Raw genomic sequence first — 23261 nt, 5'->3', positions numbered from 1 at the left:
CATGTACAAAGCCTTTTCAGCCATCCGTGTTTTTCCTATTCAAATACTTTCCAGTGTACAAAATTGTTTCCATTTATCCTGCAGTGATGGGGCCTTTCTTGAACTAGTACTGCTCTGCCCTCCTAAACAGGTTATCAAGCAGTTAGGGGGGATTTAATTTTTAAATAATCACCCAGTTGGATGCATTTATTTAGTGGTGTGTACCATTGCTGTCACATTAACAAGTACAACACCTGGGGCTCAAGTGTGTTGTGGGTGAAGCCAGGAATACAAAGCAAAACCAAGAGCCATTATGGAAAAACATGAGATCACAAATGAGGCCGAAATATATAACTAATGTATTTCCCTCTATTTTATTTCTTATTCCAATCAACTCCCTCTCTAGTCTTCATGTCATCCATACATGCTAAAAAAATCTGTTGTGATTATTTACTCAGATTTAATGTCTACATTTTTGCAGGTATGTCGCAGTATTTATTCAGCATTCGGAGTGCAATCATTCTGTACCCCATGACCACCCCTGGTTTGTTATTGATAAATGAACAGATCACTTAGAAAGAAACAGAACATAAGCTCAAACCAAATGTGAGTATGAATTGCCTTTCACTCAGGACCTTGAAATATCGACTGAGGAAACAGAAAGACACATTGTAAGCCTGTGTGTGTGTGTGTGTGTGTGTGTGTGTGTGTGTGTGTGTGTGTGTGTGTGTGTGTGTGTGTGAGCGAGCAAGAGAGAGAGAGAGAGAGACTGTGACTCTATACACACAGACGTGATAGTAAACAACTGAAGGTACACTGTACATCAATAATCAACACCTCACCTGCAGAGACAGCACATTACTGGAGGTAATATTAAGGCTACACCTGTTGATCTAATATTGGTGTGTTTGCTGGAGGCGCTTTTAATATTAAGGGTACACCTGCTCTACTAATAGGTTTGTTTGTGTGTGTGTGTGTGTGTGTGTGTGTGTGTGTGTGTATGCTCATGTAAGTGAAAGAGTGTGAGTGAGAGAAAGAGAAAGAGAAAGAGAAAGAGAGAAAGAGAGAGAGAGAGAGAGAGAGAGAGAGAGAGAGAGAGAGAGAGAGAGAGAGAGAGAGAGAGAGACCTCAAAAACCACTCCCTGTCATCACAGCATTCAGAATTACATTGCACAATGCTGCTCTCTAGTGGTCGGGCTGAAGTGTTGCAGTCCTTGAATTAAATATTTGATTAAAATTAATAATATATTTACGTACAATAGGAGTAATACAAGTAGAGACATATTTTTATTTTAAGATTCTACTGTGGTGAATATTTTTTTAAAGGCTGTAGAACTATTTAAAGCCTGTTTTATGCGCTTATTTCACAAGCATTATATAAATGAATTAAGGAGACATCAATTGAGGCCCTCTGGAATTAAAAGTAAGTTAAACAGATTGTTAACATGTTTTGCAGTGGAAATAGTGCTGCACACTTGAAGTGGGTAGATTAACTTTTATCCTGAGAAGATGACACTACACCTTTACTTTACTTAGACACAGGATGGCTGATAGTCAGCCATGTTTCTAAAACAGTTTTCTATCAACAGACACATTTCTATTCATCCTGAAACAGAAAATATGACCCTGACAACATTTCATTTTTATTGACCAGGCACAGCCATTACTTTAACTTAAGAGCTTACAGCCATTAAGAAAGAGTAGCTGGCTTGCTGCATGAAGCTGGTTTGAGCTTTGCTAAGAACAATGAGTAGTTGAATTTATAAAGGCCATGGCACCAGGCTCCTCACCGGGGACAGACTACTGACCCCCATTTACTTTTTCATGTCTTTTCTCTCTCTCTCATTCTTTTCTTCTCTGCTCCAAAGGTTGCTTACTAAGTAAACAACAAATAAGAAGGGTGCTGTAAATTGTAACCCTTAAAAGTTTCCCACTGCCCTTCTTTAAGGTTGCATTTCTGTCCCTCTCCTAGGTGAAACCTAATGTTCCCATTCCCAAAAATGCCAGTGCTAAATGTAGTTCAGGGGAGCTATAAGCTGAACTGTAAACATAATTCACAATGTATGGATCTGCCACGTCAACAGTTGCCATGGTTGCACCTGAGCACCTCAGTGACCTTTACAACATAAGGTCTGTCACTGGAAAAAATGTTTTGGCAAGAGAACTCCTTCAAAATTGTGCCAGCAATTTCAATTATTTTTCATCCTAAGTCAAGTAAAAATAGCATGTATAAAGACATGAAGCGAGACAGAAAAGTGTTGAGTGGGTGTACTACCAACCCTTTTCCACAAACTGCTTTTATTCTAATTTACTATCTTTCTGAAGTAAATTAAAGAAATCCTTCATTATATCAATTTTGCTACTTGTGCTGAATTCTGTTTTCTTGTGGATTATAACAGGTCTGATCTGCAGCAGCTGTTATTGGATTAGCTGTCAGATAAATTTGATTCAATTACATTTAATTTGTACATTCTGTTCCAGGAAAGCAGCAGTAACTAAAGACAGAGTGAGGGCTAAGAGCCATACTACTGTCACAGTTCCTTTTTTTAACCAGTGTTACTATCTCTGTAACAATCATGTACATGAGAGAGTGAATGTACATCACACAGCATTTTGAAACTGGGACAACATGCACACTGTATGAAAAGGTAGTGTATTTGAAATGGTGGTGGGTAAATACTGAAAAACCTGCGCTCACTGTGTTTTATGAAGTGTGACGCAAGTCCCTTCACATCACATTCTTTACAAACTGGACTGTCTCATGTGGTGGACAAACACTGTAGATTTACATCCATTGTCCCAAACAAGGAACTTGTGAAAATGTGACGAAGCTACATAAACTCAAACCATCCAGATGATGAAAAACTGTGTTTTTGTAGTAACTCCTGTAACTGCAGCAAGAAAATTTGGACATTTTTGGACATTGGTCAATTATTTATAATTATTAGTAATTAAACAACTTGCAGGAGAGCTGTTAGTGCTCTGGCCAGGACTAGCTCCCCTGCCAGCAGCGGCAGTGCCACTGTCACCAGTGTTTCTTATGCTCCAAGCCGATAGTAGGGGAAACACTGCTGTAACACTACACCATTTCATTTATAATGGTATGCTGTGACACATTTTACCTCTATCAAAAAAAAAAAAAATTGGAATTTGGATACTGCACTTGGCCATGCTGTGATTCAGCTCTAGTGATAATCATTAATCTTAATATAAACATAAGACTCCAAAGTCTAAGTCAAAGCTGTGATCGACCTTCCAGGATGAAATACTGTGTTTCATCTCTCCAGTCAGACCTCCCTAGGCTTGCTCTGTTTTTGGTGCTCTGTGGCCATAAATGTTAATATTTGTTTGTTTTTTTAAGAGATCTCCCCCAAGTGGCAGCCATGTGTTCAGGTCTTCAACTAAGCAGAAGTTCAAACAAACCTCACCATGGAACAGACGCAGTCGGTCTGTGGCTGCAAACTGAACACTCAACAAGGGGTCCTGTCAGAGATGTAAAGAGTGACTTAAGCAGCAATAGGGCATTGTAATTCCTTAATACTTGTATGAAGCATTTTAGTCCAGAACTAATATGACAATGGTTTGCATGGGCACACGCTGACGAAACAGCAGGAGCAGTCTGCAGGACTAGAATCCACTCAGATAGGACAGATTTTTACTAAGACTACACAATCCTGTCTTGCTTCACTAACTGCCAACAGTCATTTCTTAATGAACATATAACAGTGCTCTCTGGTGGAAAAACTATGTTATAAAGTTTGTGAATGACCTCACACATCACTTTGGCATATCTTGACATTTCACATTACATCTCAATTAATCATTCTTGAGCAAATGTTGAAATGAGCAAATGTTCAAAATGTTCAAAAATGCAATTTCCATGTACAGCTGCAACAATTTGTCCATTCATTGATTTGTTAATCAAGAACAATAATGACAAGTCTTTTTTCAAGACAAAAAGGCTAATGTCCATGTAAAATGCTGTTCAGCAGCACCACAAACTACAGTGTTGAATCACCACCTCTCCAACAGAGTCTCAAGCTTCTCTAATAATTTCCACTCGCTGCCTCCTTCCACTTCTGCTCTGACAGAACATAAAGCCTCTGACATCCTCTTGTAATGCATCCTGAGATTTTTCCATACTACATGTTTTATTAGTGGAGGCGCCATATTGCTGCCACCCACCATAAGACACATCTGCCTCTGTCACAGTGTCTCAGCTCATGTACACTGGCGTACAGCAAATAAACCATGAGTGAGAGATTTGCGGTGGCCTCCCAAGCTGTTAAACCCACCACCTGACTGCCACTTGGCGAGCAAATTGAAATTATAAAGAGTGCTCAACTTTATTATTTGAATCTGTGGAGGAAATAATGTAAACCGACAACATGTGTGTGGAAGAGAGCAAAGGAAGAGGTAGGAAGAGAGACAGGAAAAGACCTAAGTTCAGAAAATAAAACTGAGTGGCAAAGACAGTAAATGGCAGAGAGATTTTGACAGTACCATATACCGCACCGCACCGCACCACACACACACACACACACTCTCATACACACCTCTTCCCAGCAGCTACAATATGTGGTCCTGGAAAAATAATACCATTTGGGGGGGGGCCACCAACCAGCCACTTTCTTCAGGACCTTTCAACTCTAACTGACCCCAACCAGAGCCTGAGATGAACTTCCAGTGAAATGTAAACAGTTTCCAAACAATCCCTGCAACATCTGCAGTGCTTTAACTCTCTGGTTATATAGCCCATTGAGCAGACATTTCCATTTTGTGTCTAGCAACATGGAGAAATCAACAGTGATTAAAATTCCTTTCAGTAGATGTCTTGTGTAAGTCACTAACAGTGTGCTGTTGCAGTCAGAGTTACATGCCTAAAGACTGGAAGCCAATGTTTAATGATCTGAAAAAGACAATATTTGGATTAAAGTAAATGCTATTTCAACCATGTGGAATTAGTCGGGTTATTTGTCTGAGTTTCCTTTGGAAGAGCACTGATCAAACACACTGCAATCCCTGCTGCTTTAACTCTTTGATTTACTGCACACATGTAGCACACAGCACAGAACAAGATGAAGCTTTCTGGTGCACCTTAACACACATACCACAGAGCCAAAATGCAATATCAACTCTATATGTTCAGTTTTATCATTTTCATGAAGCAACAGAGATAAATGATGTCATGCAGGAGGCAAGTGTACAGTATGTAATGCTCAGAGACAGTTACTACAAACAACAATCTGCGCCTGTAATTACATCATTGACCCACAGTGAATCAAGTCATTGTTAAAAAGCCAAATTTGCACTATACTTCATAACTCTTTGGATCCAAGTATGACCAGTCCCACATGGTTTTCAGGTGTTGTTAAGTTCAAACCAGTGCTAGAATAAGACATAAAAATGACATATAGTGAGGAGGACGAGTAAGGAAAACAGCAAAAGACCTTTTTATAAAACAATGATGACTAAATTACTTACTGAAATAGAAAACCATCTCATGCACAGAATACGACCAAAAATCTGGACAGGACAAGCTTCTCTGTCAAGATTTAATTCCAGCCAAAAACTTTTCAATCTTTTTTTTTTTTTTTTTAGCTGTATCAGACTAATGAAATAAGAGTCCATGTACTTACTTAATAGCCCATTACACCTGCTGAAATGTGTCATTTCCTTGACATGCAACATTTAATGATGTTTTTGTTTTAATTTATAAGGAAATGAGATTCTCATCCAAAGTTTAGTCTGTGAAAGACTGCAACCATGAGAGCTCAGACAGCATTGTTTGGCTGCCAAGAGTAACTAATGATAAATGGATAACCTAATCAGTAATATGATTTTGCCTGAATGGGTTTTGATGTTCCTGAACAAATACTGTGCCTGCAAGGATTCATGAATGAATATATGCTTCAGAGTGCCGGAACAACAGTTAATGACTAAACTTTACTTCCCAAAAAACCCATGACTGCATTAAATTCATCAGGAAAATGGTCCAAAATGACTACAGAGTCCCACACTACAACTCAAGAAAAAGGAATGCTGACCTTAAACTGAAAAGCATAAAATAAAATATAAGTTTCTAGATGTAGACTGAACAACATGACATAAGGCACAAAGAAGATGCTGAATCCTCAACCTACTGCGCCACACAGACTGTTGACCACAAATCTGTTGCAAAATGTCATTAGACTGTCCATATAAACTCTGAGCAAACCATGGTGAAGCCCTCAGAGGCGGCATCGACTGTGTGGCCTGACCACTTGGCAAAAGGCTTGAAGCCATACAACAGAGTCCAACACCAACAGCTAGCAGGCCGACAGACCGACTGTTAGCTGAAGGCCTCCACAGTCTGATCTTTCTTTGTTTAGAAAGGACTATGTCAAACCTCAGTTTAAAGTGGTACTGAACCATTCCCTGCCACTGGGGGATGAAGTGCATTTTCAAGGTAAGCAAAAGATGAGTGTGATAACAAGTGTAAAATCTCAACAAGCACTGGTGCGGCCACAGACCCCCTCTGGACAAAGGAGACAGACACACCCAAAGAAACATCCACTAAACCTCCCCACCGCACCGTCCACCCTACTCCAGCTTTTTTCCATCCTTCTCTTTTCTTTCCCCTTCCTCCTCAACATCTGTCCATGAGATGCCAGCTACCTCTCTTCCTCTCATTACTCCATCTCTGTCCCCCTGTCTGTTTCTCTTCCATATGCACCTCTCTCCTCTCTAGAGGAGAGTGGAAATATTTCACAGATACCATTAATGTGCGTATGCAGACTTCCCACCTCGTTCCTGGGAGATATCACACTTTGCCATACCATGCCAAGCTGTCAAAGACAGCAAATAATAAAACGTTTTCCAGGATGTATATTTGTATTTTTTTTTACTTTTCACCAGTCTTCATAATTTAATCATTACTAACTTTCAGATCAGCGGTCTAACAGGGTATCTGTGAGAAATACAGAAAATCAAATTAAGGAATTTTAAGGGAAAAATGAAACAAAGAGATTATACTTCCTCCCTGCCAGTGAGTGACTAAGGAAGAACTGTTTTGAGGAATTACAATCAAAGGAATTAAATGCATTTTAAACTTAAAAGAGATATGAGAAGGAAAGACTAAAATTGACAGAGGCCTAATGATTCACGTAGGCCTGTTTTTAGGTTAAATAGGTGGCTGCCTTCCAAGGAGTGGAGGCCCACTGACCTAACCTCTTACTGTACTCAATTTATCTAATTATGATAAGGTCAAGGCTCTGAGGGGAACAAAACAATGTAGACAGTTTTACAAATTAAAGTCTACTTGCAATGTTGATAAAAGCATTTCAGCACAAATAGTCAGAGCTGATTCATAGGGCCAATGGTTTTATCAGTACAGTATCCCTTTTACCCATACCAGCTATGAAACTCAATCCATATTCAACTACGAGTACAGCATCTGAGAAAAACGTGTCAGGTAGCATCTCCTGGTTTGTTTCACTCTTCAGAGACAGAATTTGCTAGAAAAAGACCACAGTAGAGGCGATAAAGGAGCAGAAATCCACACAGAGTAGGCAAACACAGCCATCCTGTTACATTTGACATTCTTCAACTTCCATTTGCAAACTGTTTGAACAACACTGAATCAAGATTTTGGCAGAGCTATCCACTGCTTGCTGGAATCACAGGTCATTTAGAAAGCAGTCCTTAACTTCACATTCTTTCTGTTATTCACTAACTGGATGAGTGACCGTATAGATGGACTAGGGATGGACAGGAAGTCCAGACCAAGAATTCTACAAGGTGTCTGGAGGTGAAATATTTCTTTAGTAGAGGAAGCAAAATTGGGGAGAATTTAATTTGGAACCTGCATATAAATGTTATCCAAAACAGCTGGCCTGATGTGGTTGTTGTTAAGAGTTTCTAGGTCACATATTTCAGATATCTGACTTTCCCAAGACTAAGAAATTGCTATAGCAACAGACAACAAATACATAAATAAAACTGGTAGCAGTGGGTGTAACCACATGGTCCAAGTCAAGTATCAAGAATAGAACATTTTCAACACTGAGCTCCTACAACACGTAAGCTTACAACTACATACTCTCTAATTTTCACAAACCGCCCCTCATCAAATATCAGTTCAAAATTAAATTAGTGCTCTGAATTTCAAACCCTAATACTAAATACTATTATCTCCTCTTAGAAGCACCTACCTGTCGGGCTGCCACCTCTATCAAACCAGAATTACAGTACATATTTGGCACCTGAAGGTCGCACCTCATTAACAAAGCCATGAACCCATGGACTCAAACAGACAAGACAGTTGCACTGCTCATTAAACCAGCGATAAATATTAGCACAGTAGCGTAGCAAGTTGTCTTACCTGAGACCCAGGTGTGTGTTGCTGTCTGCCGAGGTCCTTTCCACAGAAATATCCACCATGACACCCAACTCCCAGGCAATGGACAACTGCTGTATGATAATGTCCTGGGTTATCTTGGTGTGTTACTGTTTACACTTAAGACCAAACGTCCAAACCTGAGGAATGAGCCTGACCCAGGTAACATAGCGGCTGGTGGCATTAGCGGCAGGCTAATTCCATGCTAGCAGTTAGCATTCAGCCGCTGATGTCGGTGGAGTGCTCTTTTCCCAACGTGGCCCTCCTCCGTCTTATTGTTGTTTTTTCGTTAGCTTTGTCTTTCACAATAAATATGCCCGTTCTTTCGATTGATCCACTAACTTCGGTTTGGCTAGCAGCCACGTTCTTGTTTCGGTTAACCCGCCACCCGCAACCTGAACTGAGCCGGAGTGAGGTCGGCGGCCTGTGGGCGGCGAAACCGAGAAGCACGAGGAGGTGAAACTTATAATTAAAGTAATTGTGTGTATTTTTTTTTTTATCTGTATGTTATTTTTGAATCTTTCTAAAAGTATACGATTTTGCTAATAGTTTGACTTGTTTGGGGGAAGTTTTCACAATCCTGATAAATTAATGCAGTTACTACAGCATCTTTTTCAAAACTACCAGGAGAGGGCACCAAAGAGGTACAGGAACCAAATCCACAGTGAGTGAGTTTCATCTGCATTATTTAAACTTTATTTTCTAGAAGAAAAAAAGAAAGAAAAAAAAAAGACAGATTCCCCCCACCCCCCAAGAAAAGCTATAATTTGCAATGCCGTTTAGTACCACGTTATACTGAGTGGTGCTTCTAATATTTAATTTATTCATACTGATTTATATGTAGTTGTCCTTAACACAATACAATTCAACAGTACTATAAATGCAGCTGCCTCTCTAAGACAGTTTCAACTAAAACTAAACATTATGACCTAATTGAAGATATGATTTCTTTAATTGTTATCTTAAAATTGTCTTGTGTTTTCAGTGCTCTAGAAATTCAGTTGCAGTTGAGAGTTGAATTTTTGTTTTACAAGTAGCAGATATTCATTCTTTGACTTCTACACATATTTTTCACTTTTTGATAGAGTCTGAGAGAACATGCAGGGGAGTCATAAAATCCTGATTTATTCAAAGGACTGGAATGAAACTCATTGATCTTTTCAGTTATTCTCCATTCAGGGATCTAGCCAGCTTCACCCCCAAATCCGTCCACATATCTCTGCTCAGAACAAACTATAACACATCTCTGACCAGATGTGTCGACAACCCCCCTAATCCAAGCGACTGATGAATAAAAGTTTCCACTGTGTTGCTATTTTAGGAAGTAGAAAGAGTTCTACAGGGAATAAGAGGGGTTTCCATTGTGACCTCCCAGGTGGGGTTTGAGGAAAGAGGTCAAAGGCCAACCACCCAGTGTCAGTGGGAATAAAGGGAACCCTCAAGCCCCATGTAATAATATGAACATCATGGACTGCTAAGAATATTTCAAGTAAGAAAAAAAGAAGTGCTTGGAAGAAAATCAGTTAATTACTCTCTGATTAACAAATGTACAAATATATACTTTACACTGATCAATTATCCTTATATATATATATATATTAAAAACAAAAGCAATGTTAGCAGAATGTTAAATTGTAGAGTCTAAAACCTCTGCATGTGTGTTTGTGGTACCTTCTTTGACAGGATCTCACAATAAAATGTGACTCTCGTCTTCCTCCAGCACTCTGGGCGATCGCTCCAACATTCCTTCTTGTTTGTCGTCATGGTGCCAGCAGGACAGCCCCGCTATATAAGGTCCTCCTCTCCGGAGTCCTGAGCCAGAACGACAAAGAGAGTACAACCTTCTGCTACACCACAGCCAGAGCGGAGGGAACATTCAATCCCGAACCAAAGGACTCAATTCAGCTCCCTTAAAGACAACTCAACACTTTTTTGACTGCAGATATTTTTGATTCTGCTCTACAAAACATGAAGATGTCCAATCTTTCAGAGAAAGCTCTATTTTTCTTCTTTTTTTCAGCACAGGTAGGCATTACAACCACAAAAGAGCATCCTTGACTTTCATTTAGATAGTATTTTATATAGTAGTACCAGATTTAAAATAATGGCAATATTTTCAAAATTTTTGAAGCTTTTAGGTTATCTTGCAGCAAAAAATGTTAAGATTGGAAGGCATGAAGACAATGTTTCTTCTTTCATTTTTGCAGATGAAACAGACTTTAATCAAACTTGTTTTTGTATGTAACATCTAATGTCTAATTAATCATATTAATTGATTTAAAGAGAGTTAGATTCACTAACTTGTACCAGAAAACAACAAAATTTATTTTCTCTCCCACCCAGGTGTTTACAATAGTATGGTCCCAGACATGTCCTCGGAGATGCCAGTGTCCTAAGGAGCCCCCCGTGTGTCCCCCTGGGGTGCCCCTGATCCTAGACGACTGTGTCTGCTGCCTGGTGTGTGCCCGTCAGAAAGGACAGGTCTGCTCTGAAATGAACCCCTGTGATACACGTAAAGGGCTGCAGTGCGACTACACAGCTGACGTCCACAAGAGGACCGGTATCTGTGCAGGTGAGTGGGCTGTTGGTATCATCATTCATAAACATATCCAGGGTGTCTTGTTGGTCCTGACATGAGTAATTTATTTTTAAAAACTAAAACAAAACCTGCCTCCTTTCTCTATTTCCTCCAGCTCATGAGGGACATGTGTGTGTTCTGGATGGTTCTGTCTACCAGAACGGCCAGACCTTCTTCCCCAGCTGCAAGTACCAGTGTGTGTGTCGTGACGGACAGATCGCCTGCTTGCCGCGCTGCAACGTGGACGTGATGTTGCCCGGTCCAGACTGCCCCATGCCACGGAGGGTTCAGTTGCCTGGAGAGTGCTGCGAGAAGTGGGTGTGTGATCCCCAGGCTGAGGCCAGTGCACTGGGTGGCTTTGCCATGGCAGGTGAGTGAGACTGGAAGTGCAGTGAGATGAGATGGACTACATGCGCAGACAGATATAGACGTACAATCGCCTCTTCCTCTTTGACGTCTGTGTCACTCAAGTGCCAGACATAAAGTGAAAAGGTTATGTACATTTCTCTGACCTGTTCGGGGTAAGGCAGCTGAGGAAGGAGGCAAAGAGGAAAATGGAATAAGGGGTGAGAAAAGAAGAGGAAAGGCAGAGGAAGGAGACAGTGTTGTCACTTTAGTCTGGAATGTGAAACAGTAATATAATATACCACTGTGCAGTTAGTTCAATCCAAACACAACTATGTCAGTGATGGTTTTATAAGAATATGCTTTTAAACTTTTGTTTGGAGTTAGTTTCTCCTATTAATAGGAAGGGAAAGCAATGAAACTGCAGTATTTCATACAAGTGTGATCATTTTCACTAAATGTTAACTAAATATATAATAATATTCTTAACAGCTTTGTCTACTTATTTGAACTATGTGTAATTTTCATCAGATAATGTGTTGATTCCTTTATCCTCTCTAAGCCATGGTCCTCTGTCCTTCTGCTTGTTCCTTCAGCCTATCGTCAGGAAGAGACAGTGGGTTTTGACAATTGGGACTCGAGCCTCAACTGCATTGAGCAGACCACAGAGTGGGGCGCCTGCTCTCGAACCTGTGGCATGGGGGTGTCCACCAGAGTGACCAATAAGAACAGTCGGTGTGAGATGGTGAAGCAGAGCCGGCTGTGTATGATCAGACCCTGCGACGACGTACAGAACCAGACACAGCTGAAGCAGCTCGCACCAAAGGTACTTTTGGGGGAGTTCTTTGGAACAACATGGTGTGCCAGTAGCACACTTAATGTCTTGCTTTTCTTGAGAGATATGGTACGCACTCAGTCAGTGAACAGCTCTTTCTCTCCCCGCAGAGAGGCAGCAAGTGCCAGAGGATGGTGAGGAGCGACAAAGCCGTCCACCTCTCCTATAGGAACTGCACCAGCGTCCAGGCCTACAAACCTCGCTACTGTGGCTCCTGCACAGACGGACGCTGCTGTACCCCCCACAGAACCAAGACCGCCCTGGTGGAGTTCCAGTGTGCCAATGGTAAAACCGCCAGGAGGCCGGTCATGGTGATCCTGACCTGTGCTTGCCACAGCCACTGCCCCCGAGACAATGCTGTGTGGCAGCCATCAGAGCTGGGATACAGCGGCATGAGGTCATAGGTCAGAGAGTCACCATAGGATAAAAATGAAGTTTAAATGAACAGTAATTCCAGATTGTAGCTGATGACCCTGTCTATAAATCCAGGGATTCCTTGAGTTTGATTGAAGGACAATGAGTGTCCACAACATTAAGTATGCTGTATGGTAGTCCTAAAACTGTACAGTATATAGGCCTATAACTTATGACATGTCAACAATGAAAAAAAAATTGGCTTATTATGAGAGAGTCAGAGTCATTCTTGTATTCATACAATGAGAACCCTCTTTTGAGGATGAGATCGTAGAGAATGAAATAGCTAGGAGAGGGATTTAATCATGTAACATCCTGTGGACAAATTAGTGCCATCTTCACTATTGCTAAGTAAAGCACTTAAACCTTGTGAGGAATTGCTTCTCTCCAGATCGGGTAGCATAAACTACCAGACATTTACAACAGACAAGCCTCTTTTTATGAGGTCAAATAGTATGAAGGTGTACAATCACAGGGTCTTGTACATAAACAGCAGTGTCATGACTGCAAATAGCCTCACAGCTTTTTTAGTTTGATTGACACTAAGGTTGGCCAATCAGGCAGAATTTAGCATTTTTTTATACAAAGAACATAAATGCATGGTGTGTTTTGTGCAGCCTAAATTGTGAGGACGAAAGCTTTGGCTATATAATGTAGCCAGCAGCTTCAAATACTTTATGCCCTCTAATTTCATCACTTGCTGTACAGTGACACTATGACACCTTAATTGGTAATTCAAGCATTTTCGCATTAATGAAATAGAAAGACAAGCAAGGAGGCTGAGGGAAATAGAATTATAAGGTGAGTTGTTACCTTTTACCGGCACTGTCATGGGAATTTTCCAACTATAGAACACATTCTTTAAATAACTGGACTGTGTACTTTGACCTGGTCCCAACCAAGGGCTAAACCTATGAAAGAGAGGTCACTGTGGTGACTTAGTGTCATTTCTAACATCTGCCTTAAATCTTACTCCTGTTGCAAAATACATAATGCTTGTGTTATATGTTTGTGTGTTTGTTGGTGTAGAATGGATATTATTACTCTTGTTAAAAGTAGTGCACATAAACGACAGCTATTTTTATAAAGACAAAAGTTTTGTAAATACTTGCTGTATAGCTTGAGTGTGTATCAAATACACAGCATTAATCAGTAACAATGTAAACATGAGCTGTATATATTGGTATGTGGTATGTGTTATACTTCAAACTGCTTGTTTCTGTATCTGTTGGAGCAATACTGCAAAACACAACATTTGAAAATAAATGTGTATTTTTTTGTATTAAAGTTTGAATCTCTTTATTGTCATTGAATGATAAAATACATTTTTGTATTGATGGCGGCGGTGCGAAGGGAGCATCAGGGAGTATATTTTATGTTACAGTGTTGGTGCTGTTAACCGGGCTGAAACAGGAGGTGATGATTTGTTTGTAAATGCATGGCAGCTACAGGCTAAGTTTACTGCATTGAATTAATCAAGAAGCAAGTACCTCTTAGATTTTGGATAATGAAGAGCAAGAGGAAAACATAGGATAGGAGCCAAAAGATGCGGGTGAGAGATGAAAGATAATGAAGAGAAGAGGGAGAGAGAGTGATGTAGCCTTAATGACAAGTGACTTCTTGTGCTGTTTGATGTATGGCTGATCATTGCCCTACATCACACTGTTATGTTAAAAATAATGCAGTTTTCGTGGATGTGTTATGTAGGTTCTAGGTCAGTCAAATATATGTCAAGTATTACCTAACACTAACAATATGACTGCTCCACATTTATCAATACTGGAGACTTGTCACCTTTCTCAAAAAGATCCAATATTTTTGGTCTTGACATCTAATTAAAAAAGACCTTCCATCATATTGTAGAATTATTTGTACTGATTTCCCTTCTAAGGTACAAAGTGTTTTTCACTCGAAATGAATACACATCTTGAAAGTTTTCACACATCTGCATCTAGATTACACCTCTTCCTGTGGACTTCCATTTAACAATCCAGGATGTTCATGTCATCAAGTGGGACCCAGGGGTTCCCAAACCCTCCAGGCCCCACTGACAGTGGGTGGTGACATTTGACCTTTGTCAGTGAACCCCACCTAGAAGGTGACACAGTGGAAAAACCTCTTATCCCCTGTAGAATTGCTCCTGCTTCTTAAAATAGCTCCTCAGTGGAAACTATAGCTCCTCAGTAGCTTGAATCAGCTGGGGACTGACACTGTGGTCGACACATCTGGTTGCAGGTATGCTATGGTTTCCACTGAGCGCAGGTGTGTGGTAATGTTGCATGTTGGTTATGTTTGTGGATCTAGGATTTGAAGCTTATTCTCATATTGCGTTCACTGTAAATACATTAAGATTAAAGAGACGGTTAAATAATGAAAATACATGAAAGACAGATGCAAGTGGAAATTTTGTACAGACATCTAGCTATTAATCTGCTAAATATCAACATGCTAGCATTGTGAGCATTTTAGCATGCTGATAATAGTATTCAGTTCAAAGCACCACTATACCAAAGCACAGCCTCAGCTGACTGATGGACTGACTGCTACTGTGAGACTTACTGACTGGCCACTTGGCTGGAAAAAGTGAGACAATCTGACCAGCTGAGTAACCACAAAGCTGCAGCTCAAACTTCATAACAGAAATGTTTTTAGGCCATGTTTTTCTTTCTCCCTGTCTGAAATATTGGCTGTTCTCATCTGAGACAGAATACTGCACAGACCAGACCTGGCAGGTTTCCTGACACATTTTATAACTCTTAGTTCATCTATTGAAGTACTGCGGAAGAATGTTAAACCTGATTTTTAGGTATGAATGGGATGACAGATGTGTTCAGCTGCAGTTACCAGTTGGTAAAACAAAAATAACCACGTTTGCCAGTTAAAATTCTCAGTAACTGAGTAGTTCAAGAAATAATGGGATGTTGAAATGACTATAAATGATTGTATTTAATGTGCTATATCTTTTCATCCTTAAAACGCAGAGCAACATACCAACAGATAAAAAAAACCACACAGCTCTAAAACTTTATCCTGTGGGGGGCATGAACATAAAAAAATTCATGAAAATACACATTGGACAGGGCTAATTTATAATCCAACATATGTAACTATACTGCTGCAACAATATATAATGTGTGTAATCTCTGACTAGAAGAAGTTAAGTAACTCATTTACAGGTTTAAGCTTGACAATGATAATTTACATGACAATTCCTATTATAAGGAAAAAAAACTGATAAAGTTCAAATGTGGTGCCTTAGTGGCTTTTAACTCTATGTGAATAGACTGGGGAGTGGGCCATTGTTTGTATGAAAGGTGAGTAGACTGCTCCCTCTAGTGGTGTATTTGAATAGAGTCTGTATCACCATCTTAACTACGGTGATCTTTAATCCATAACATGAATGTAAAATTGCACTCTGTACTTTAGGTAGAGTAAACAAACTGATACCAGTCCAGTAGGCTGAGGCACTGTAGATATTCTAATTGTTTAGTGTGGGTGATTTGTTCCAGAAATGACACAAGTTTACACAAGACACATGTTTCAGAGAAAAAGTAAACTTTGTGTAAATTTATTTGGTGTATCAAACATGGAAAATTCAGCACCAAAGGTAAAGCAAGCATTCACAGTCATGATAACAACTTAGTGTGATTTACAGACTTACTGTATATGAAATATTCTCATTTGGTTACATATGATTAACTGAGACACTGGTTTTTAACCCTCCTTGTCTCTACATGTACATCTACCACTAGCAAGCTTTTTAAGTTGTTGTAGAACACTGTTTTTTTAAATGTATTATTTCTTCTTTTAAAAAAGGCTTTTGATAAATGTACATACTTAGTGTAATTACAAAAATACATTCTACAGTATAGGTAAAAATAAACATGCAATATCATGTCTAACAAATATCAAAAAGAATTTAAGAAGAAGGTCATTATTTCCAGTTAAATTGACCTTGGTCTAAAGCTCTGTGGGCTTGTATGTATGGCTTGTTTTTCAAAATATTGTAATCAGATTTTACTGAATTCAGATTTCATCAGAATCAGTTTCAACTCTGCCCTCATACAAGAGGATGTAATGTTTAATTTATGCAAAGAAAAAACAGAGCAATCAGAGTAATAATCAGGCCTAAAAACCCATTTGATTCTTCAGACGTGGCTGAGCATTTGGCAGATGAGAGGACCAGGGGGGCGCCATTTATACCGTCCTCAGAGGGGCCGGGGCTAAAGAATGGGTAGATTTTCTCATTGAACATACAGCCAGTAAAAGAGTAGATCAGAGTCACAGTGTCGACATCATAGAAGGACACCAGTCCCTTCTCATAATCCACAAACACCCCAACCCTCTCTGGTATTGTTCTCAAGGAGAGGTTGACAGAGGTATTATTTAAAGCTGTGCATTTGGTGTTGTTCCTCAATTTAATGATCCAGGCTCCATTCCTGGGGTTTTGTGTGAATGTCCTCTTCCCATGGATCGACTCTCTGACTACTCCTAAATCCCAGCCTGTCTTCATTGCGACCTGAACCTCATAGTAGAATCTCCCTTCAGAGAAGCCCTTTTTTCCCAGAATGTAGGCATATCTGTTGAATTTCTGCGGGATTCCATTTGGCCACCAAATGTGAGCTGTTCGCACTTGTTTTGAATCCTCTGAAAGCAAGAGCAGCTCGTTTGCGCTGCATGGGTCAAATGTCACGTCCACGGTATACTGCTGCCGAATGACGTCCAGCTTGATGCCTTCAGGAAGCGTCTCTAGATCTGTGATTGTGTGTGTTTTTTTCACTGCGTCAGTTTCTTCAACAAGGACTTGACTACAGCACACCCTGAATTCTCGACTGGCTCGCTCCAGCTCTTTGGTGAGCGCCTCCTCCAGCTTCACCATAGCTCTCTTCACCTCATCCACATACTGCTGACCACTGATGCTGATGTCAGACCAGTTCTTGGTGGGTGGAGGGGAAGAGGAGAAGGACACAAAGCTCTTGATGAACTGGAGATGGTCTTTAGTCTGTGAGATGTGCTCCAGTTTAGTGATTCTCTTCTGGAGCTCACCGTTTTCCCTCTCCAGCTCTTTGACCAGCACCTCAGCCTGTCTCTCTGCTGCTCTATGCTTCTCTTCAATCACACTCACCAGCCCACTCAGGTGTCTTTGAATAGAGTTTACCAAAGTACTGAAGACCTGGAGACTATTTGCTATTGCTTCATTTTTGTCTTCCCCCTTGGTGTCGGCCACTTCTTTTATCGTCTGAATCTTCTTTTGTCGCTCTTGTATCATCTCCTGTACTTCCACCTTTTTCTGCTCCAACTGAAACTTCTTCTCTTCATACTCCTCCTGTAGAGGGACTGTATCATGAGCCCTGTGTTCTGTGCACAGGACACAAACACGAGTCAGGTCATTCCTGCAGAAGAGCTCTAAAATCCTGTTGTGGTTCTTACATACATTGTTCTCCAGGTTGTGCACAGGCTCAGTCAGTTTGTGTCGCTTTAGGGCAGCAACTCTTAGATGAGGCTCCAGGTGAGTTTCACAATACGAAGCCAAACACACCAGACAAGTTTTAAAGGCCTTGAACTTGTTGCCAGTGCAGCAGTCACATGGCACCTGTCCCGGTTTGGCTGGGACATCATTTTTAGATATGAAGCGAAGTTTCTTGAAATTCTCCACAACCTCCCTGAATCCGGTGTTGACACGGAGTTTGAGCCCTTTGTTGAACTTCTCGTTGCACAGTGGACACTGACACTGGTTTTTGCCTTCCCAGTTCTTAGTGATGCAGGCCTTGCAGAAGTTGTGTCCACATGGAATAGACACAGGCTCGGTGAAGACTTCCAAACAGATGGAGCACAGGAACTGATCTTCTGACAGGAAACTACTGGCTGAGGCCATTTCTAGAGGAGAGCAGAGATTTTAAAGCTAAGAACCATAAATGATTGATTGCTTTTTTTGTCTTCTAAGAGCTACCAGTGTGAGCCATTTTACACAAAATTCATGTATGACAAAAACAGTAACACTATTATGTATATATATATACACAGTTATATTAACACATAATATCCACAAATATCCTACAATATCAAATTATTAGGTAAATGCAGGAGTTTTACTTTACCTCTTCAGATGCTCAGCTCTGCTGCCTCTCCTTGTACACCAGCCGACAAAGTGAACTGTGTTTACCAGTTGTTGTGGTGTGTGCATAACCGCAATGTTAAGTTTCATTTCTCTGTAAATGATGCAATAGTGCACCTCCTCTTTTTGATACTCCTCCCATCGGCTCCTCCTACTTGACATTAACCATTTGACTATCATTTGACCCATGTCAGACTAATTATGACATGAACTATGATTCTGAGCAATGATAAAGATAGTAAAGAATCTTTAAATACTACTGGCTGGTGTCACTGTGGTCAGGAACCGCGTCAGAGTGTAATTACAGATCCACTCAACTAAAACAACACTGCAACAAACATCTGTGCCTCTGACTCTGACACTAAAAGGAAAAGTATCTCTGTGTCAAGTGTGAAATTGTCTGTAAAGTCTCTGCTCTTAGAGGGTTAATTTCAGAGGAATGATATTTCAGTGTTTTTGCCTGCAAGATGCAATGAATCACTCCACAAATATTCTCTTCTCAGCAAAACAGTCTCAAACTCCTTGATGGTTGCTTGGTTTTCCCCTGTATCCCTGAGACTACAGTCAAAGACCTTGCCCAGGCTCTTGACTGGTTTCGCCATGATGGATGGGTAATACCATTCAAAAAGAAGCAAAACCTGTTCACTGCTTTTCCCCTCTTCAACACCATGGTCCTGGATTTGGCAGGTTTGAAACTCATCCTTGCCCAGGAAGATGAGCTTTTTTTTTTTTTTCCAGGTTCTGGAGAGTCCACTTATACCACCAGGCACAGATGAGGTGGTGCTAAGTAGTCCTCAATATCAGATCTGTACACCCAGGCAGTTAGATGTAAAACAACTCTCATCACACAGGGTTATTACCACCCGCTCCAAAAGTCATTCCAACTCTTCCCATCAGGCTGCTGGTATAAAAACCTTCTGGCTAGAACAAATATATAAAATAACCATAAAATAACAAAAACAACAACTATACACACAAATTCCATTAACCATTAGTATCTGAACACTTGCACATATTTGCACATTTTGCACTTTATGAGCCAAAGACAAATTTCTATCACCTTGAGACAGACAATAAAGTTTTTTTGTTTTTTTAAATTCTGATTCTTATCCATCCAAGATAGAGCTCTGTTCTTATACTTAAAACTGTCTGTAATCCTCTACATATACATTCTGTGTACATTCTGCTGCAGCAGTGTGTAATAAATATGTCAGACTACTGTGTATATCTGGTGCAGTTTCCCCATTCAACTTAAATTCGAGTTTCAAGGCATAACTTTCAATTTTACATTCAAACTAATTTACAGTGTCACACGATAGGTCCTATAAAAAACACTAATAAAGAGTTAAACTGTGGTGGCTCAGTGGCTGAAAATATTTCCCCTCACTAAATTATGTTTGTATGAAAGGTGAGTAGATCGCTCCCTCTACTGGTGTATTTGAATAGAGCCTCTGTCTCCATCTTCACTACAGCGATGAATGTAAAATCCCACTCTGCACTACAGGCAGATTAAACATACTGATACCAGTCTAACAAGCTGGGACACTGTAGATAATCTAAATGTGGTGAGTGGTTTATTAATTTCAGAAATGACACAACTCTCATGTTTTATAGATGAGGTAAACTTTATGTAAATTCATATTGTGTATCAAACACAGAAAAGCCAACACCAAATGGTAAAGCAAGCATACAAAGTCATAATAAGAACTTCTTAAATGTGCATTGTGATTTACAAACTTACTGTATATTAAATATTGTCACACGATTAACTGACAGATGAATTTGTGAGTGGAAACACATCATATTACAATGCATTAACAGCAGATGAAGGTAATTATTTTTCCAGTTGAGTTCAGTGTACAGTTTTGTAGAGATGTTTTTCATCAGAATCTGTTTCAACTCTGCTCCTGTAAAAAGACTCCATTTGCTAGTTGCACACTCAAAATCAGAACAAAGGCCATAAAAATGAAGCAGATTAAACCTTCTGTGCTCATTATCATCGCCTGAACCTTCTTCTGTAGTCTCCGTACCAAGCTAACATCCTCTGCAGGACTGGGGCGAAAGAACAAGAAAATTCTCTCATTGAATCTGCAGTTGGTAAAAGAGTAGATCAGGACTGCGGTGTCTGCATCAAAGAAGGTCACCAATCCACTCTCATAATCTACAAACACTAACACTCTCTCAGGTTTCATTATTAAGGAGAGGTGGATGGGGTCATCATGTAGAGCTCTGCAGATATTGTTATTCTCCAACCGAATGATCCAGTTTCCACTCCGTGGGTTTGGTGTGAATTTTCTCCTTCCACGAATTGACCCTCTGACAACTCCTAAATCCCAGCTGGTCCTCCCTTTGGTGTCAACTTCATAGTAGAATCTCCCCTCGGAAAAGCCCCTGTTTTCAGGGACATAGGAATATTCATTGAACTGGTGCAAGCCTCCATTGAGACACCACCAAATGGGAGGAGCTTGCATTTGATCAGGCACCACACTGTTTGCTATCGCTTTATCTTTGCCTTTCTGCTTGGTCTGCGCTGCTGCTTTTGTTTTCTGAGCCTGCTTTCTACTCTTCCGTTTAGGTTCCTGTACTTCTGTTTTTTTCTTCCTAATCTGAGCCCTCTTGTCTACATGCTCTTCCTCTAACAGGACCGTATCATGACAGCTGTGTTCTGTGCACAGGACACAAACATGAGTCAGGTCACTCCTGCAGAAGAGCTCTAAAACCCTGTTGTGTTTTTTGCATATCTTGTTCTCCAGGTTGTGCACAGGCTCAGTCAGTTTGTGTCGCTTTAGGGCAGCAACTCTCAGATGAGGCTCCAGGTGAGCTTCACAATACGAAGCCAAACACACCAGACAGGTTTTAGAAGCTTTGAACTTGTTGCTAAGACAGCAGTCACATGGCACCTGTCCCGGTTTGAGCAGGGAATTGTTGTTGACACATGATATTTGTTGATGATGTCTCTTGAAATTCTCCACAACCTCCCTGAATCCAGTGTTGACACGGAGTTTGAGCCCTTTGTTGAACTTCTCGTTGCACAGTGGACACTGACACTGGTTTTTGCCTTCCCAGTTCTTAGTGATGCAGGCCTTGCAGAAGTTGTGTCCACATGGAATAGACACAGGCTCGGTGAAGACTTCCAAACAGATGGAGCACAGGAACTGATCTTCTGACAGGAAACTACTGGCTGAGGCCATTTCTAGAGGAGAGCAGAGGTTTTCAAATGAAGAACCATCAATGTTTAATGATTTTTTTGTCTCCTACAGTAGCAGCTACCAGTATGAGCCATTTTACACACAAAAATAATGGCAGACTAAGATATCAGCAACACTATTCACATTACAGTATGTGACATAATATCTATGAATATCCTATAATATCAACGTGTTGTTAGGTAAATGTTTCACTTCACCTTTTCAGATGCTCAGCTCTGCTGCCTCTCTTGCTAAACTGAATCGTGTTTACCAGTTGTTGTGGTTTGCGCAGAGCTGCAATGGGATGTTTCATTGCTCTGTAAGTGATGCAATGATGCTCCTCCCCTTTTTGATACTCCTCCCATCTGCTCTTCCTACAAGAGCATGACATTAACCCATAACATTTGACCCTCGTCAAACAAATTATAACATGAGATATGATTTTGAGCAACAATAAAGCCAGTAAAGAATCTTTACTCTTTAATTACCTCTTGCTGTTGTTATGTCATTGTATGTTTTGTGCATTACTGATCCACTCAACTAAATTGCAACTGCAATGAGCATCTGTGGCTCTGACTCAAAATACTAAAAATAAATCAATCTCTGAATCAAGTTGACAAGTGCAAAATTGTCTGTAAAGTCTCTGCTCTTAAAGAGTTAACTTCAGAGAAATTATATTTTTGTGTTTTTGCCACTGAAGTATAATGAACCACTCCATAAATATTCTCTCTCCAGCAAAACAGCTGTTTAGTGTCTATGTTTTTACATTTAAGATATAGTAGAGAGAAGTATGAATTAATTCATTATGGTCATTTTTTATGTTGAACTGACTACTGACAGGTAAGGTGGCAGGCAGGTATTTCTTCCTCTGGAGCTGTAGAGTCTGATCTGTGATGACAAGTCTCCTGCTGCTCCTACAACTCCACTCAACACCTGCTGCTAGAATTAGAAATTACTTATACTGCTATTAGTTGTATTGCTGTGTTAGCAGTTAATACTTTAATTATCACTACTATCACTACTACTGCTGTATTACTGGCCTCATCTTACATCTGATATGGAACCTGTGTTATGCTATGTTCTTCTTTCGCTATTCCCTACCCCCTCTCCCCCCTCTCCCCCTCTCTCTCCTTCTTAACCCAACCGGTCGAGGCAGATGGCCGCCCACCCTGAGTCCGGTTCTGCTCGAGGTTTCTGCCTCTTAAAAGGAAGTTTTTCCTTGCCACTGTCGCCTAGTGCTTGCTCTTGGTGGGATTTGTTGGGTCTCTCTCTGTAAATACCTATTTTAAAGAGTATGGTCTAGACCTGCTCTATATGAAAAGTGCCTTGAGATGACTGTTGTTGTGATATGGCGCTATATAAATAAAATTGAATTGAATTGAATTGAATTGAATAACATTAATCATCTCGTTACAATACAATGTTTTGCT

General features: G+C 40.3%; 2 protein-coding genes and 1 long non-coding RNA gene across 5 annotated transcripts in view; 1 reads left to right on the top strand and 2 right to left on the bottom strand.

Moving 5' to 3' along the window:
• Nucleotides 1–8775, bottom strand: part of LOC108889382 (uncharacterized) — a 29936-nt gene extending 21161 nt beyond the window's left edge. The window contains exon 1 of the long non-coding RNA XR_001961970.2: nt 8342–8775. This is a non-coding gene — a long non-coding RNA (uncharacterized LOC108889382). The remainder of the gene's footprint in view (nt 1–8341) is intronic.
• A 1406-nt stretch (nt 8776–10181) lies between these two features.
• ccn3 (cellular communication network factor 3) lies at nt 10182–13806 on the top strand. The gene is made up of 5 exons (XM_018685817.2): nt 10182–10381; nt 10700–10928; nt 11050–11304; nt 11876–12105; nt 12225–13806. The coding sequence occupies exons 1-5, from the start codon at nt 10325–10327 to the stop codon at nt 12516–12518; spliced, it is 1065 nt and encodes a 354-aa protein (XP_018541333.1). The 5' UTR covers nt 10182–10324; the 3' UTR covers nt 12519–13806.
• A 2274-nt stretch (nt 13807–16080) lies between these two features.
• Nucleotides 16081–22158, bottom strand: LOC108889396 (E3 ubiquitin-protein ligase TRIM39). Of its 3 annotated transcripts, XM_051076031.1 has the most exons (3): nt 22050–22158; nt 21619–21836; nt 16081–18187 (listed from the first exon to the last, which is right to left on the bottom strand). In XM_051076031.1, the coding sequence occupies exons 2-3, from the start codon at nt 21832–21834 to the stop codon at nt 16610–16612; spliced, it is 1794 nt and encodes a 597-aa protein (XP_050931988.1). In that variant the 5' UTR covers nt 21835–21836; nt 22050–22158; the 3' UTR covers nt 16081–16609. The 3 variants fall into 3 exon arrangements, with proteins under 3 accessions (XP_050931988.1, XP_050931989.1, XP_018541340.1); XM_051076032.1 differs by lacking the exon at nt 21619–21836 and having other exon boundaries at nt 16081–18405; nt 22050–22143; XM_018685824.2 differs by lacking the exons at nt 21619–21836; nt 22050–22158 and adding an exon at nt 18627–18754 and having other exon boundaries at nt 16081–18405.
• Between the last annotated feature and the right edge of the window lie 1103 nt (nt 22159–23261).

Source organism: Lates calcarifer, linkage group LG15 (genome assembly GCF_001640805.2).
Source record: "Lates calcarifer isolate ASB-BC8 linkage group LG15, TLL_Latcal_v3, whole genome shotgun sequence".
Lineage (NCBI taxonomy): Eukaryota > Metazoa > Chordata > Actinopteri > Centropomidae > Lates > Lates calcarifer.
This window is presented reverse-complemented; position numbering and strand designations above follow the sequence as displayed.

What these genes read in the sequence shown, in the direction of transcription:
- LOC108889396 (XM_051076031.1), bottom strand. Translation starts at nt 21,834, where the DNA reads ATGGCCTCAGCCAGTAGTTTCCTGTCAGAAGATCAGTTCCTGTGCTCC. An exon ending in TCAACACTGGATTCAGGGAG is followed by an intron (nt 18,188 to 21,618) that starts GTTGTGGAGAAT and finishes GGATTCAGGGAG; the next exon opens with GTTGTGGAGAATTTCAAGAA.
- ccn3 (XM_018685817.2), top strand. Translation starts at nt 10,325, where the DNA reads ATGAAGATGTCCAATCTTTCAGAGAAAGCTCTATTTTTCTTCTTTTTT. An exon ending in GAGGACCGGTATCTGTGCAG is followed by an intron (nt 10,929 to 11,049) that starts GTGAGTGGGCTG and finishes TATTTCCTCCAG; the next exon opens with CTCATGAGGGACATGTGTGT. An exon ending in GGGTGGCTTTGCCATGGCAG is followed by an intron (nt 11,305 to 11,875) that starts GTGAGTGAGACT and finishes TTGTTCCTTCAG; the next exon opens with CCTATCGTCAGGAAGAGACA.